Below are 17,449 nucleotides of genomic sequence, written 5' to 3'. Positions count from 1 at the left end.
TAGATCATAGGGTGAAATGGTTAACTGTTGCCCATTTAGTACAACACAAATTGCATGACTACTTGTGTTTTTTGTTTCTTTTTTAACAGAGCGCTAAACCGCTTATTCATGATTCTTTTGATTTACAAAACAAATAAAATATTGAACCTGAATAGATTAACTGTTTATGTGAATCAGGGTTATCTGTGGATGGGTTTCACGTACAAAATGCTCAAAAATTTGGAAACTAAATGAAAGAAAGCAGAAGGTATGTAAAATTTGTAATACTTAGAAGATGGGAAAGAAATGAAGCAAGTGGTTTACTGTGCGGGAAAATTCGAAATTCGCGAAACATGTTAATAAAGCTTTAGTTTTAGCTACTTGTAGCTAGTACTATTCTATTATATTTACTCAATAATACATTCTCGTTAGAAAAATCCAAATAGGTTATTTTTAAAGTAAATCTTTCAAAAATATAATTCTATATGATATTGCAACGTTTCAGTGGCACAGTGAAATGTCTGCGGACTTATAACGCTAGAAACCTGGTTTCGATACCCGCGGTGGGCAGAGCACAGATAGCCCGTTGTGTAGCTTTGTGCTTAACTTCAAACAAATAATATTGCATCACCTCCATTAGTATGCTGATATACGTTCCCCAGTGTCACAGCAGTATGTCTGCTGACATACAACGCTAGGAACTGGGTTTCGATACAGATAGTTCATTGTGCAGCTTTGTGCTTAATTACAAACAATGAAGCTATTGATACACAATACGATTAAAACACTATGCAGTACATTACGTTAATTTTTGGTATTTGTACGCTGTGTATAATCAGCGAATTATTTGTTTATTTTATTCTCTACATCTCTTTTGAAATGAATTTAAAATTAGTGTTGTAGAAGTAATTGCTGTTCAATTCTTATTTGTTATTAAACTTAAAGATACACAAATGGCTATCTGTACTCTGCCCACCACAGATATCAAAACCCAGTTTTTAGCCTTAAAAATCCGCAGCTCTACGTCTATGCCACTGGGGGATTTGATTGGCTGTTCGAAGCTGCAGTTGATGAATATTTCAAACTGTTTTTATAAATATCTAACAGCACGAGTAGAAGCAATATTTTCAAAAAGTAGAGCTTTTAAAACGTGTGGTAAATGCTTACACAATTGATGTAGAATTTCAGTTTTGGTTTATTTAGTGATTCTGCTTGTTTTGATATCGAAGTAACTTGAAATAAATCTTATATTATTGTTTTCATCTCAAATACGTTATCAATAGTAACGCAAAATAAACTTCATTCGTACGTTTGTTGCTAAAGAAGTGTTTACAGCCTACTTTTCTATTCATTCTGGACTACATACCGACGTTAGTTAAACACGTTTCCGTATTGTCCACGAAGCGTGAAGAAGAAAAGGGCTACAAAAACACCCGTCAGTATGATGAATGGTCTCAAGTTCTTCTTTCAATACATCTTCTTCGAAGTGATTGATAGCGCTAAAATCTGCCCACCAAATTAAACTCCATATGAGTGTAACTGTTATATTCGGAGTGGCATTACCGATGCAAATTTCAATGAAAGTAAAAAGAGTCTCGTTTTGGAAACAGGCTTAACTACAGATTCTCTTCTTTTATCCATGCTATATTATTGTTGACCAGTAGGATGTATCCTCTGCTCTTCGTTTTCGTTTCTTTTTACTCCAAGTTGCGACATGGTCATTTTTTTTCAATTTTACTGTCAATTACACTTTCAAAATAATATTTTTTAAAAGCATGTCTTAAGTTTAGTTGTTCAAAACTTCCTCCCTATTGCTCTGATAGCTTGCATAACTTTCCAAGTGATGGTCGTGTCTCACTACTTAGGGTTTTTTAAAAAAATACCTTACCCAAATATTTTTTTTTTGAATTGACCAATAAATCATAACGACTGCTTTTACGTGACATAATATTAAAAAAATACTTTTTTCTTTCTTTTACGCCAATAGTTTTAACATTCCTTGTTGTAAACACTACTTATGTAATCTAAATGAAAAATAACTAAATGTGTATTTGTATTTTGTTTCCTTATCTTTTTGGATTATATTTCTAAAAAGTCCGTTTTTTAAAAAAACCAAACCATGTTTTTATGGGCGTTTTTTATGTCACTTTACGACGTTTCATCTCATTTATGAACAACTAAATGAATAATAAACGCATAAAGTAGCAGCAGTACGTTTACTTGACTATAGAACTGTTGATCTTTCCAGACAAAATGGAGATATTAAAGAATCAGAAGATATACAAGGAAGGTTTGTTTTTAGAATAAACCCACATTAGGCTGTCTGGTATGTCTATCGCTGCGAATCGGACTCCAGATTTTAGCGTTGTAAGTCCTTAAACTTATTGCTTACCCACCACGGGACTAAAACTGGTTAGAAACGTCTGGAAGATGAGAGGGGGCAAAGAATGTATTGGAAGAGTTTTTAAGTCATGCGAGTTTTATAACAAGAAAAGTCTAGAAGAGGACTGAATACCGAGATTGTTAAATAAACATTAGATATCATGCAATACATATTGCCAGGTAGGTTAAGGTGTTCGACTTATAATATGAGGGTCGCGAGTTCGAATCCCGGTCACACCAAACATGTTCGCCATTTTAGCCGTGACGGCGTTATAATGTGACGATCAATCACATAATTCGTCGGTAAAAGAGTAGCCCAAGAGTTGCCGGTGGGTGGTGATGACTAGCTGCCTTCCCTCTAGTCTTACACTGCTAAATTAGGGACGACTAGCGCAGATAGCCCTCGAGTAGCTTTGCGCGAAATTCAAAAACAAAACAAAAACAAGCATTATATATTTACGTGTAAGTGAAAATTTAGTGGTTTTTTTTATAAGCCCCAGGTACTAGAGTTAAATCATGGTAACATATTTACTTACTGCGTTACCTTGTGGCTTCCCCACGTCCTGCGTTGAAAGGTAGCTAGTTAAAAGATTAAATTCATCTAGCGACGAATTTCTCAAGTGGAATTTTGTTAGGCAGTTTGAAGAAAATCATAGCAATTCTGATTTTGATTATTTAAATTTATAATCTTCAAAAGAGTAGTATACCAACTATATAGTTGTTGTTTTTCACATCTAATTAGTAAATTGAAAATTTATGTATTAAGGATACTTGTCGTTTTAGAAGTTCGCGCAAAGCTACATGAGAACTATCAGCGCTAGTCGTCCCTAATTTAGCAGTGTAAGACTAGAGGGAAGGCAGCTAGTCATTACCACCCACCATCAACTCTTAGGCTACTCTTTTACCTACGAATAGTGGAATTGACCGTTACATATAACGCCCTCACGACTGAAAGCGTGAGCATGTTTGGTGCGACGGGGATTCGAATCTGCGACCTTCGGATTACTAGTCGAGTGCCTTAACCACCTGGCCATGACGGGCCGTTTTAAGGATAATGAATAACAGTTTCTGCTGCAGCTTAATAAAACTTCACATTTTTGAAACTGGCAAAACGAAATACTGTATTTATGATAGATACAAGGAGCGAAAGTATTAATTTTCAGCACACTGTGAAACACAAAACAATGATTTACTACTTTGTGTTGTTTTAGTACTATGGATTGGTCGTCCTTAAAGATAAAATTGCACAATGGGTTATTTGTGCTCTGTACACAAGAATCGAAACCCAAGTTTTAGCGTCGAAAGCCTGCAATCTTATTACTGAACTGCTGGAGTTTGCCGATAAATATTAATAAACTTTTTAAGCAGAAAAAAAACACAAACTTATAAAGAAGTAGAAATACATTTACCTGACTCTAGAACTGACGGTCTTTCTAGAAAAATGTAGTGATATTAAAGAATCAGAAGGTATATAAGGAAGAGTTATTTTTGCTTTTCAAAAGGTTTTTTCTTTGATAAAATAACAAAATTTCTTCTGTCTCTCCCTTTTTTTGTGAGACATTTTGCTGATTATCTACAATTTACAGAAATTACCATGAATTACCTGAAACTTATGAAACATCAACTGTAATTGTGAGAAATAACTCAATCAGATATTAATTACTATAGTATACACAAAATATGACTTCCATAAATATAGTCGGGTATCGAAACTCGGTTTTTAACAGTGTGAGTTTTCAGACATACCACTGTGCCACTGGGAGGCAACTAAATTCGACCTGGGGATGCGTGACCAACGAATGACACATAGGCCACACACTGTTGATGCTATAAATTTATATGTTACGGATATTTGCACACAGCTACACATTCTCTATCTGTGCGAGTTATTTTTAATTTTGAACTGTTATACTATATGGAAGACAGCTAGACAACAGCGTCCGCCGCTAACTTTTATACTACTTTAATCGAATAGTGAGAGATGATCGTCATTCTTATAACGCATCCATGAACCATAATCTCACGGATTCACGGTTCGACACTTTACACACTATGTTAAACCGGTCCAGAATCCTAACTAGTAAGGAATTTTATCAATCGATATTAATCGATCAATGAAATTTGAATTATTTCACGTTGTATCCGCATCAGACAGCCACAGAATTATGGAAGTTTTGTGATGACGGGAAACCCAATTGAAGTAAAAATGTATCTCAAAACGGCTGGTGTGGATATTAAAACTTTTATTAAAATAAAGTAGAGAACAACCTTTCAACCTACTTAGGTCATATTCAGGTTAACAAAACGAAGTTTATTATTATTTGATGGTTAACCGTGTTGAACGAAATCACGTCGGTGAAATGAAATAAAACAGTGACCACAAAATTCAACCAAAAACAAGGTTCCGAAGAATGAAGAACGAAACTTTTTAAATAAGTGATGGGTCAGACGAATGAGAAACTAGCAAATCACAAAAGAAAGGTTGAAGGGAGAGTTAGTTCATATCCTTCCTACTAAGCTTAGTTAGCATAGCTTGGTGGTTAAGGCGTTCGATTCGTAGTATGATGAGATTTATTTCACAATTTTTTTAAGGTGTGAGGTTTACTTCGCCGTTTTCAAAGGTAGTGAGTTCTGCCTTATCACTTCTGAGAGCCATTTGACCTTTTCTATACCAAAACCGTAATCTCTCGCTATTGATATGGAGTCGTCACATACTGATATCTTGAAAATTCTGTGATCCAAAATGTTCCAAATTATACCGTTTAATGTGCAATTTCTACATTACGGGTTATAATCACTGTCCCATCAAATATGCTCTCCCTTTCAACCGTAAGGACGTTAAAATGTAACAGTCAATCCCATTATTCGTTGGTAAAGGAGTAGCCCAACGTTGGCGATGGAAGGTGATGACTAGCTGTCCTTCCTCTTGTCTTTCACTGCTAAACTGAAGATAGCTAGAACAGTTAGACCTCGTGTAGCTTCGCGCGAAATTCATGGCTAACCAAACCCTTCCCTCTTATAGTCGAGTGTTATAATGATCGATGTAGACTAATTTTAATAAATAATGTTATCAAATGTCACTTGCTAAATAATCATCATGTTCAATAGGAAATGATATACTCTTTACTATAATTATACAAATAGCTAAAGGACTTCTTATGATAAATGTAAATGGCTTTGAAAACTTGCATATTACAAATACACCAGTTTCATAGGCATGACTAAAACAGTAATGTCTAAAACGTTTGTATTTACAGTGATCAATTATGTACAAATATTCTACACTATAAATTCGTAATGTGTTAGGAAAACCTGTAGGTTAAAAAATCAATTAGTGACAAAAACAATGCAGGTGTTTTGAAAGATAGACCTTTTTTTCATCAGAAACAAACTGGAAATGATTAAGTATTAGAAAAGGTGAGGTGATGTTATGGTTACACAAGGTCGATTACCATGACAACCAGGAAGTGTTTTGATTAGTTTGCAAAGGAATGTTGCATGTGTAACTGATTTCCGTTTTGCAATACGAGGGGAATAAGTGGGAAAATGAGAATGTTAAATATAAAGAGGTTAGAAAAGTTTTATTTAAAAACTATGACTTAAAATATAACTCAATCAGTAAAAAAATGTGAATTAGAAAGAACTAGAGACAAAGCGTGGAAAATTAATATAAATAAATAAGTATTTAGAAAGTATAGGGATAAAAATAGAAAACTTACAGTACTGTGCAAAAGTGTTAGGACAAGAGAATTTGTTGTCATTATTTCCACTTTATGGAGTTAATTCTTCCATGTCATTACAGAATGTAAATTTCAACATTATGGTAATGTTTCACTGATCTCTGTTGACAATTGAATGAGCCAGGCTGAGAATACTTACCATTCTTTAGAATTACCACATACTTATACCAAAGGTATGTTATAAGGGTTCTGCTTGAATGAACATACTGATAAAATTTAGAGCCTGAAATAACTCTCATGGTACCCTATGTACCACGTACCAAATGAAAAAAAATAAAGTGTCTAGATCTACAGTACCAAGAAGACATACCGATTATGGAATATTTTATCATGTAGCAGTTAAAAAAAAACCTAATATATCGATCTCCAAATATTGTCAAGAGAATGAAATTTGCTAAAAATCATAAAAATTGGACTGTTGGTTGATGTGTGAAAAAGGGTGTTATTGACGGATGAGCTAAGTTTGAAATAAGGTGTAGGTTGTACGTTCGGCTGAAGAAAGGTGAAAAATACATCAATGCATAGCACCTACCGTGAAGCATGGGGCAGGCAGTGTGATGGTTTGGGTTTTGTTGTTTTTTTTTAAGCGACTGGAGATATTTACAAAATATGTGGAATAATATACCAGCATAAGTACCATCAGATATTGAATCGTCATGGTGTACTTTGTGGTTTGCGTATTATTAGTAAAGGATTATACTACAAAGAAGATAATGAAACCAAACAGTCATCCATCTATGCAGAAATTACTTAGCTAAGAAAGAAGCTGCTGGAATCATTCAAATGATTCAATGACCCTCACAGAGACCCGATCTTAACTCAATCGAGCAGATTTGGGATTTGATAGATCAAAAATTTGACAAATCATAGGTTTCTTTGAAAGAAATTTTATGAAAGTGTATTAGAACCAACTGAAGTAAAATCCCAAAGGATACTTTGATTAACTATGTTTGAACAATAACTGAAATACTGCAGTTATTTATTGAACTCAAACACTTCCACCGAGTTTCTGTTGTGTTAAATATGAAGATTAATAACAATTACCTTCCATTGTTTTTTGAACGTAGCCTGAAATCAAATTTTTGACTTTGCCCTAATACTTTTGCACAGCACTGTATACTACACATGAAAAAGAACTAATTGGCCAGAATGGTTCAATGCAAAGCTACACTATGGGTGATCTATTCTCTGTCCATCGCGTTTGAATTGAACCCTAGATTTCAACACTTTAAGCCCGCTGAACCATCAGATGATTTAACTATCAAACAGGGAACGCACCATGGGTCTAGGTTTATTCCACAAGCACGAATGCCATCGACCGGACTTCTTTATCAGCGTTAGTTTTGACTCCGGTTTCGATTCCTTTAAGAAGATGTCCCTTGTTCAAAGCGTTAAGTCCACGAACTTATACGCAAGAAACCCGGTTTTAATATTGCTGGTGAGCACAGTAAAGATAGTCTATTGTGTAACTTTGCGCTTAACTACAAATAAACATTATTAGACTGACCGGGTTGGTTAAAGCGTTGGGTAAAAGAGAAGTCTGTTTCGGTATTGATAGCAGATTTATGATTGTTTAGACTTTCCCTGAGAGTCATTTGAGTCTGTTCTACATACATGTGGTGACATTTATTTATTTATTATTGTTACACTATATGAGGCGAGTGGTGTTGTTTAAGTATTTTTTAGTTCTTGCAATGTTTCTGGTCATAGATGTCTCAGTAGTTTCGTGCAATTGCAGGCTAGACAACCCTTATTTTGTGGAATGAAATTAGCTTGTGTGAAAAAAAATATCGAAAATTGTTGTTTTCCAGAAAGGAGACAATAGGAACCTCCGTAACGATGTGTCTTTAACAATCATTTACAGTAGGTAGAAATTACGTTTTCTCGGAATAGGCGAAACTTTTTTCCATTTTAAAGTGATAGGTAATAACAAGATGAATTTTGTTCGATTCTTTAGTATTTTAATATTTAAATACCTTATTTCAATTTGAAACCACAACGAAAGGTTCATATTCTCATATACAAAAATAAAATGCAAATAATCAACCCAATAATAATTTTAATAAAATGTGTATGTTTAATAAGTAAGATGTAAGATACACATTTTACTTTTATTTTTCATTTACAATACTTACTTGTCAACGTTTTCAGTTCATTTTTTTAAATGTTAGAATAGAAATTGTAGTTGCATACCTAATAAATTTATTTTGTTTGTTTGTTTGGAACAAAGCAGAAAACTACACAATGGGCTCTCTGTGCTCTGCCCATCACGAGTATCGAAATCCGGTTTCTAGCGGTGTGAGTCCGCAGACGCAGCACTGGGGAGTAAACTTATTTTGAGTCACCTGTAAAGTCCTTGAAATATTTTTCAGTTACAAAACTCCATCTGGAGTTCCGTATTTATATGTCAATGATTGTTTTACAAACTTCCTTTTTCTCCATTAGTTTAACATACTTTTATCTAGTTTTTATAATTTAGATCTTTTATACATTTGTTTGCAGTTTAAATTTCCAAAGTTTATATGGTATATCAAATAGAATTCTTGCTGTGAATATAGCTTTACAATAGGATAATCGATAAAAAGTACTACGTTCTCGACTTAGGGATTTCGACTTTGCCATTTAACACGTGTCGCAAAGGAGGGGGGTGCCGTTGTGACTGAAATACAAATAACAGAGTCTTCCATTCAACTCCCCATCTCGTCACTAGTTCTTTAATGCACTCTTAAAGGCACCCCTTTCATTATTATTATTTTCCGCGTTACTATATTTTAGGTGGGTACAGCACAGATAACCTGTTGTGTAGCTTTGCGCTTTATCACAAACAAACAAAAAATATGTAAGTATTGTTTCTCTGTGAGAGTCTTTGTATCTGTATAGGGATTATAGGCAATCGTTAGGCCTATCTAATGTCTCTCTATTTATGTACGACCACTAATTGTCTCTATGAATAGTCTTTTCCGCATGGTTATTACGTATCTGCCTTAGCTTGTGTGTCAGTATGTTTATCCACATGGCTTTCTTTATGAATGTCTGTCAACCTGTCCGTCTCTGTGGCTGCTTGTCTGTCAGTCCATCTTCCTGTGGGTAATACAAGAAAAGAACGCATGCTTCTAATCTCGCGCTTTGACTGGGTGAACGTCATTTTGTGTGATGAGATTGTTGAAGACGGTAGGAGCGTGTTGCTGTCATCCTTTAAAACGAACTTCTCACCAGTTCATCTATTATTTTAGTATCTTTTTTATTCGTATACAACTCGATATAGTCTGTTACTTATAACTGCGTGATAAGTTGCGTGCGTAATATATTTTTATTACTATCGAAGAAACGGTTGGATTAATACAACTATGATGCCCTTACTCCTAATAATGACGGTAAGTTGATTTGCAGTCAATAAAATGGTTATTGTAACAAACTCTCTTTGAATATTTCAGTTGTGCGATTTACAGTTATCTATTTTTAAACCTCTTATAATACGTTTGATAAAAACAAACAAACAGTTCTGCATGTCTTAATAAACCATACAACAAGACTGTCATCCGTTTGAATGTAATCTAAAACAGTTATGTATGACTTATTATAGACCATAATTTACTTGACGGTTCTTTATAACTTACTATATACGACAACTTGTTTGACGGTTCTGTGTGGCTTTCTATGTATCACAACTTGTCCGGCAGTTCTATTCTTTGAAGAAGCCCTCAATGGCAAAGCGTTATGTCTGCGGACTCTCACCGAAACCTAACCGAGTTTCGATACTTGTGATGTGCAGTGCATAGATAGACAACTGTGTAGTTATGTGTTTAACTTTAAACAGCAACAAGAAAAATATTTTAAAAACTCTTGTAAATTAAAGTGTTGAATGATGTAAACATATATTAAACAAACTTATTGTAAACAGAAGTGTTGACTGATGTAAACATACGTTAGACAAATCTGTCGTTTAAAATAAAATATCTTAGAAGTAGTACAGTTTACACTGTGACATGTCATGAATGTGATCTAAGGATTATTACAGTTTACACTGTAACACTGTGAATGTGATCTGAGGATGGGTACAGTTTACACTGTGGCACACCATGAATGTGATCTAAGGATTAGTACAGTGTACACTGTGACATACCGTGAATGTGATCTAAGGATTAGTACAGTGTACACTGTGACATACCATGAATGTGATCTAAGAATTAGTACAGTTTACACTGTGACATACCGTGAATGTGATCTAAGGATTAGTACAGTGTACACTGTGACATACCGTGAATGTGATCTAAGGATTAGTACAGTGTACACTGTGACATACCGTGAATGTGATCTAAGAATTAGTACAGTTTACACTGTGACATACCGTGAATGTGATCTAAGGATTAATACAGTTTAGACTGTGACATACTGTGAATGTGATCTAAGGATTAGTACAGGATTCATTACTGTGAATGTGATCTGAGGATTAGTACAGTTTACATCTGTGACATACTGTGAATGCGATCTAAGAATTAGTACAGTTTAAACTGTGACATACCGTGAATGTGATCTAAGGATTAATACATTAATAAATTAGTTGATTCTGGCCCCAATATATTTTAAAGTTCCTGTGGAAGATTTCACAGTTTCTTAAAAAATAAACGAATTTACTTGTATAAACTCAAACAGGTTTTGTGGTTTGTGTTTAAATTACAGTCCATCAAAATTATTAAAGAAATATTTTGTTATCTTACATAAAACACTTGCTAATGTTTCAGTTTTCAAAACAACAACAAAGATACGTATTGAAGACAATCTGAGCGCTGACACTCTCAAAACGTAGTTGAGTTCTAAAATGAATTCATCACAAAATACGTTAATATGCAAAGTTCGTTGATTTTACGTATAAGACAGAGTTGTCTGTCTGTCTGTTACAAGTTGTTACAACTAGCTGAACCAATTTCGATCAAATCTGGTAACAGTTTAATCACGAAAAAGTTCGACAAACGATTCGAGTTTGGAAGCCATTTCAATTTTATCGTCTTGGTACGTTCTCGACTATTCAGTACCGTAGTTTCGTCTTTCACGTTCCTGATGTTGCTCTGTTGGATTTTATGTTGGATTTCATATGCTAGATTTAAGTCTTTGGAAGTCGATGTCCACGTGCGCAGTAATAGGTGTGCCAAGATGTGTAGCCTAAAGGAAGTCGATAACAAAATACTTGAAGCCGACGTCGAACTAAAGTGTTTAAAGCCATAAGAACGGATCGTGTACTATGGATCCAAAATGTGAAAGGATGGCCCATATAACCGTTTTTTTATTAAAACTGGCATTTCCGAGTGTCATTGCTAGTCCAAACCACGTGTTTTATTAGTCGATAAATATCAACTTTAAATCTATTTTTCTGTTGATTTTTCTTTTCATTATGGAAGTTTCATAATAGTTTCTAAACATTTTCCAGATCAATGTTTTACAAGTCTACACTTCAGTAGCATATCGTTCTCGAACGTTAAGAAAAATCTTCATCAATTTCATCAATAGATGACACTATTTCATATTGCTTATATTTTTGCAACACGATTGTAATATACGTACATGTGGCATAACTCTTGCAGAAGAAGAATTCTAGCGGCCCAGCATGGCCAAGAGTGTTAAGGCACTCGACTCATAATCCGAAGGTCGCGGATTCGAATCCTCGTCACACCAAACATGCTCGCCCTTTCAGCCGTGGGGGCGTTATAATGTAACGGTCCATCCCATTATTCATTGGTAAAAGAGTAGCCCAAGAGTTGGCGTTGGGTGGTGATGACTAGTTGCCTATCCTCTAGTCTTACACTGCTAAATTAGGGACGGCTAGTGCAGATAGCCCTCGAGTAGCTTTGCGCGAAATTCAAAAGAAACAAAAAGAAACAGAATAAGAATTCTATATTAACACCTTCGAATCATGTACATGAAAGAATAAATGAAATAGGGCCACTGTTCATTGTTGGCTGTGATACGCACTTCTAAATCTAAATAAATATAAAGGTGAAAATGAAATATTGTAGGGAAGTTATTATTGTAATCAAGAAAACCTTTGTACAACCTCCCATAACATTGACACAGATTTTAATCGAAGTTATAAAGTTCTAAATTCTTCCACAGGACTGACAATATTCACCGATATATACCAAACTGGTTGATTCTGAATTACAATACATCAACAATACAGCTAGCTATGTGTGTCATCAGTGTAATTGTTATATTGGAATTGGTTCTGAGTAGCCTTTTCTTGGCAGCTTAAAATTGCTCGGTAATATTTTAACTAGAAAGTTATATATATATATATATATATATATATATTTTTACTGGTAAACAGTTTAGCTTTATTAGTTTAAAAGAATGGTTTGGATGCCGATAGCTGATTGAAAATATAGATGAAAATGTAAGATGTTAAAGAAACGGTTCAACTTGACGTATTGTACATTATTTCGTCATACATATAATTTGTTTTGAAACTATGATGTTATACTAAGAGTTATTGTAAAACAATAATAAACCTTTATTCTTTACTTGAAGGACATTGCCATGTGCTCCAACATATTGAACGCGCTGAATACCGTTTACACAAAGCCAAAATGGTAAATAATACTGTACTAATTACACTTATATTAAGTATTTTAGGCTTAAGATCTTTTTACCGTTTTTATACATTTTCTCAACTATTCAAAGATTAACTCGTCACGTAATTGAGAGGTTAATGGGAAGGATGATAGTATGGCTATTTGGACCAGAATATGATTTCTAGAAATACCACAAGGGAACGCCTCACATGTACAGGATGAAACATGCATTAGTCTGTCTCTAGTGAAGAAAAGCACAGCCCAATATTACATTTCAAATAAGGGAGCTGTATTACCAAAAAGGTAGCTATATTGAGGTAGAACTCTTAACATAACGTTACAAAATCAATTCCACATATTCCCAATGTATAGCTATTGCAGTCAAGATATTTTCTTTGGTAGTTTCCAGAGACAGAAAGTTATTGGATACTTGTGTCATACCAGAACTCCAAAAATGTAGATATATATTTCAAGATGTTACATTCAAGAAGGACTGTGCCCCCCGCTAAGCAAAGATATTGCTCAAGCAAACCTTTCTTGAGTACAATAGTTTCTGAGATGTTGTTTTTATTATGCTGACTATTGGTTGTGGATCTTTTACCAACATTAAATAGTTGCTATACTGGTTTCTTAAGATTTATTTTTCTTTAATCAGTAGAATATAATGCAATGATTTTATGAATGTACGTGTGATATTTTATTTGTATGTACAAATGTTTTTATAACAACATTTTATGTTCAAAAGCCAAAAATCATATAATGTTTTAATAACGTTACGTATTATAATTAATATCGTACAAGTCTCCGATTTATTATGTTATGTATACTACGAATCAAGATTTCAAACTGGCGAAAATGTTAATTTTAATTTAGGAGTTGATTGAATGTCAATATGTATCAAATGTATGATATTTACCAACAAGATTAGTACACACAATTGTCTTTCTTAACACAAATATATTTTAATACACAAACAACAATACAATTTATAATAACGGTTATTACAAATAGTCATTAAAATTACTGGTTCATATACAAGAGTTTTAAAAAACTTATAAACTGTACTGAGATTTCTATTTATTCTAAAACTAAATAATTTATCGATGGTCCAGGTTCATGACAAGCAAATTAATTCTGAGTTGATATTGTTACGCCTCCCTTAAGCTAACGCTATCTTTTCTTGGCTGGCCTCACACCGGGTATAAGCTGACTTTTTCTGGCGAAGATATTTAATCTCTTCGTAGAAATAATAAAATCTGAAGTAATTTACTAAGGCCCGGCATGGCCAGGTGAGTTAAGGCATGCGGCTCGTAATCTGCGTCCCCGTCGCACCAACCTTGCTCGCCTTTTCACCCGTGGGGGCGTTATAATGTGACAGTCAATTCGTTGGTAAAAGAGTAGTCCAAGAGTAGGGACGGCTAGTGCAGATAGCCCTCGTGTAGCTTTGTGCGAAATTAAAAAAAACCAAAGAAAAACAAAAACAGTAATTTACTGAAGTTGAACGGTTTGTAATGTTCGAAAACTATGAACGTACCTGATTAAATTCTTTAATTTTCCGATTAATAAGCGTTAATTACAATTATAACTTTGAAGGCTTATAGTATACTGACTGTAGCTAACCAATAATATTTATTGTCTCTCGGCGCGCAGGTTTTATATATCAATCATGCGAAATTCTCGAACTTTCAACAATGTTCGAAAACATGTTATCGTTTTCAGTGATGTCGAGAAACCCACTTGTTGAGAAATTATATGCAAAACGGCTCGTTTGGGCTGAGAAAACACACTTTACATAGAAGAGCGAACAACGTTTCGACCTTCTTCGGTCATCGTCAGGTTCACAAAGAAATTACAATTACAATTGTACAGGTTCTTTGTGAACCTGACGATGACCGAAGAAGGTCGAAACGTTGTTCGCTCTTCTATGTAAAGTGTTTTCTCAGCCCAAACGAACCGTTTTGCATATAATGTTATCGTTTTCGTAAAACAAATATTATTAATTCTTGCTCTCGAGAATCTTCTACAAATTCAGAGAACAGGTGGGACTTGCGAAATACATATTCAACAATATGCGTCATGTGATTCAAACTAAAACACATGTAGGTATTAAAATAAACATATAACGGTAAATCTGTTACAATAACCTTACTGTACGTTGAAAAGCCAAGAACATTTGTCGTTTTATAACCTCCTTATAAGTTGAAAAGCCAAGAACCTCTATTGTTTGTATAACCTTGTTGTAGGTTGAAAAGCCAAGAACCTGTGGCACATAAATTCCATTCCCCCGCTGGTACAGCAGTAAGTCTACGGATTTATAACGCTAAAATCATGGGTTCGATTCTCCTCAGTGGACTCAGCAGATAACTCGATTTGGCTTTGCGATTAGAAAACCCCACACATAGATTTCACTTTACCTCATTGTATCCATCGTTGTTTAGAGAACATCCAGAGCAACCATTTTGATCGTTTTTTGTTATAATTATTTTATTTACATATTGTGTGTTTGGGACAAACTTCCTTAATTTTGTTAATCACTTTATTCATCAGTTTTAGAGTACTTTGGTTTTCGTACATTTCGATGTAAAATATTATTTTAGATAATAAAAAGCACAGAATGTTTTCATTCTTTACAAACTGCAGGAACGTCTAGACATAAGCAGAAAAAATCGTGGTCGTACTGTACCTTTACTTCCAATCAACCCTTTCATTCTTTAATATATTAGAGTCAATGTACTGAATTCATCTGCATTTCTTTAATAGCTATTACCGCTCTAAATTTTTTCTTTGTTCTAATTAAATCGTGCGACCATCCCGTCTGATTGTCCTTTCTTCCAAGTTGTAGAAATGTTTTTATATATTTTAGTCTTTAGTCTTAGTAATATCCATACGAATCTCTTTTTTTTTTTAGTTTTTCTTAGCATTCATTAGCTCGTCACATGTTTTTCCTTTCTCGTTTTATATATCAACCAATTCCACTTCATACGTCTGTTTTTCGGTCTTCTCTATATGCTTTCCACTAGAGTGACCAATTCATTTTATTCTCTTATTTAATCTAATTCTAACTCCTTTCACCAAGCTTTAATTTACTTTATTTTAGATTTAAGAGCATAATTTTTATCTACGATGGTAACATTCATTAAGATTTCCCCGTTTCTTTGACTCTTTAAATTTTTCTTATCTTTTAAAACCGATCTACTCAGTCACTTTAAATTGATACCCACTCTTGAAGAAACTAAACTGTGATAGTAGTAAGTGCTTCATATATGTTACAAAAAGACTTTAGCAATCCAAAAAAAGAATATATATATAATTTCACGAAGCTGATACCGCGAATGACTGGTCATTTAATATAATTTTGTATCACGTTATGATATTGAGCAGTGAAAGACTAGAGGGAAGGCAGCTAGCTAGTCATCACCACCCACCGCCAACTCTTGGGCTACTCTTTTACCAACGAATAGTGGGATTGACCGTCACATTATAACCTATCACAGCTAAAAGGGCGAGCATGTTTGGTGGGACAGAGAAGAGCGCCTTTAGTTCTGTGCTTAAATAAAAAAGAAAATAATAAAGCTCACAGAAATATTTTCCAGTCAAAAATAGGCCAATGAGAAGTTTTGTTTATTTTTTAAGTAGCGTCTCTGAAAAATATAAAGAAACAACAATAATAAAAAAATATTTTTCTGGTTTGTGTAACGAAAGTGCCGAATTTTTATTTACGTTTTGAGTTCCTTTGGAAACGACAGCTATTATCCTGTAAATGATGGATTGGAACTAATTGAAGTCATCAGGCGCGTACGGTAGCGTATAAATCTCGTTTTGTCGTCTTCCTTCAACGAACCTGAGAGTGTCAGATATCATTTATACATGAAGATATTACTAATGAGGAACTAGTGATACTATAAAATGTGCATAAATTTTAAAAAAATTAAACGAGTGAAAAGTTAGAATCTCTAAATACAGAATTCGTTATTATTTTGGTTCCACAGGAGTTCCTTTACTTAAGTGTGGTCCCCCGCTGGTACAGCGGCAAGTCTAGATTTACAACGCTAAAATCAGGGGCTCGATTCCCCTCGATGGACTCATTCAGATAGCCCGATGTGGCTTTGCAATAAGAAAACACACACACAAACTTCAGTGTGGCCACTGTTGCTCCCGTTTGCTCCTTCTACATAAATCTATGGAGTGTATTTTCTTTCCTTGCTTCCCCTACTTCCTGAGTGCAAAGTAGGAAGTTACTTCCGTTGGTTTTTCGACGAGGAAATTTTTATTGTTGGGGGGCAAGGGCGTTAGAAATGCCATTGAGAGGTCCTAACTGCTGGGGGAAAGTGTTGACAAAAATAATCTATTAACTTCTTATCAAAATAAACTACCCTTCAATTGATATATATAAATATAAGCAATATTTATATTCATTTAAGTCGCAGGAGTAGTTTTTAAAGTATATTCTTAACCAGATATGTAAAATCAAAACTACAAACAATGCGAATACCTGCACACTGACAGACTTTATAGCAGTTAGTTTTATGAACTAACTGTTTATATATAAGTATTAAAGCATAAACAGAAAGTTTCAGTTTATTTGCGCAATATTAGTTACTTCTTACAGCAATATTTTCATATTAGGATGATTTAAATTTAGCTCACTTATAAAGATCATTTAAACTAGACCTTCGTCTTTGTTTATGTTTTATTTATTTATTGCAGCCAATATTTCTATAGCTCGTGAATAATATATAGTCTTTGATTTAGTTTGTTTTTAAAATTGTTGTCATTGTTTAT

The 17,449-nt window shown here is 34.1% G+C and overlaps 1 protein-coding gene across 3 annotated transcripts in view; it reads left to right on the top strand.

Annotated features, from left to right (window-relative positions):
• The window catches only part of LOC143238234 (uncharacterized), a 53,331-nt gene that overhangs the window by 14,508 nt on the left and 21,374 nt on the right, over positions 1-17,449 (top strand). Inside the window, exon 1 of one of the 3 annotated variants that reach the window (XM_076478293.1) lies at positions 9,263-9,475. The exons of the other annotated variants lie outside the window; for them this stretch is intronic. Within the exon in view, the coding sequence (XP_076334408.1) occupies positions 9,449-9,475 (27 nt within the window). The 5' untranslated portion in view covers positions 9,263-9,448. Of the gene's footprint in view, positions 1-9,262; positions 9,476-17,449 lie in introns of those variants that run through there. 3 annotated transcript variants of the gene reach the window in all.

Source organism: Tachypleus tridentatus, chromosome 13 (genome assembly GCF_004210375.1).
Source record: "Tachypleus tridentatus isolate NWPU-2018 chromosome 13, ASM421037v1, whole genome shotgun sequence".
NCBI lineage: Eukaryota > Metazoa > Arthropoda > Merostomata > Xiphosura > Limulidae > Tachypleus > Tachypleus tridentatus.
Note: the sequence above shows the minus strand (reverse complement) of the source record. Positions and strands in the feature narration are given on the sequence as shown.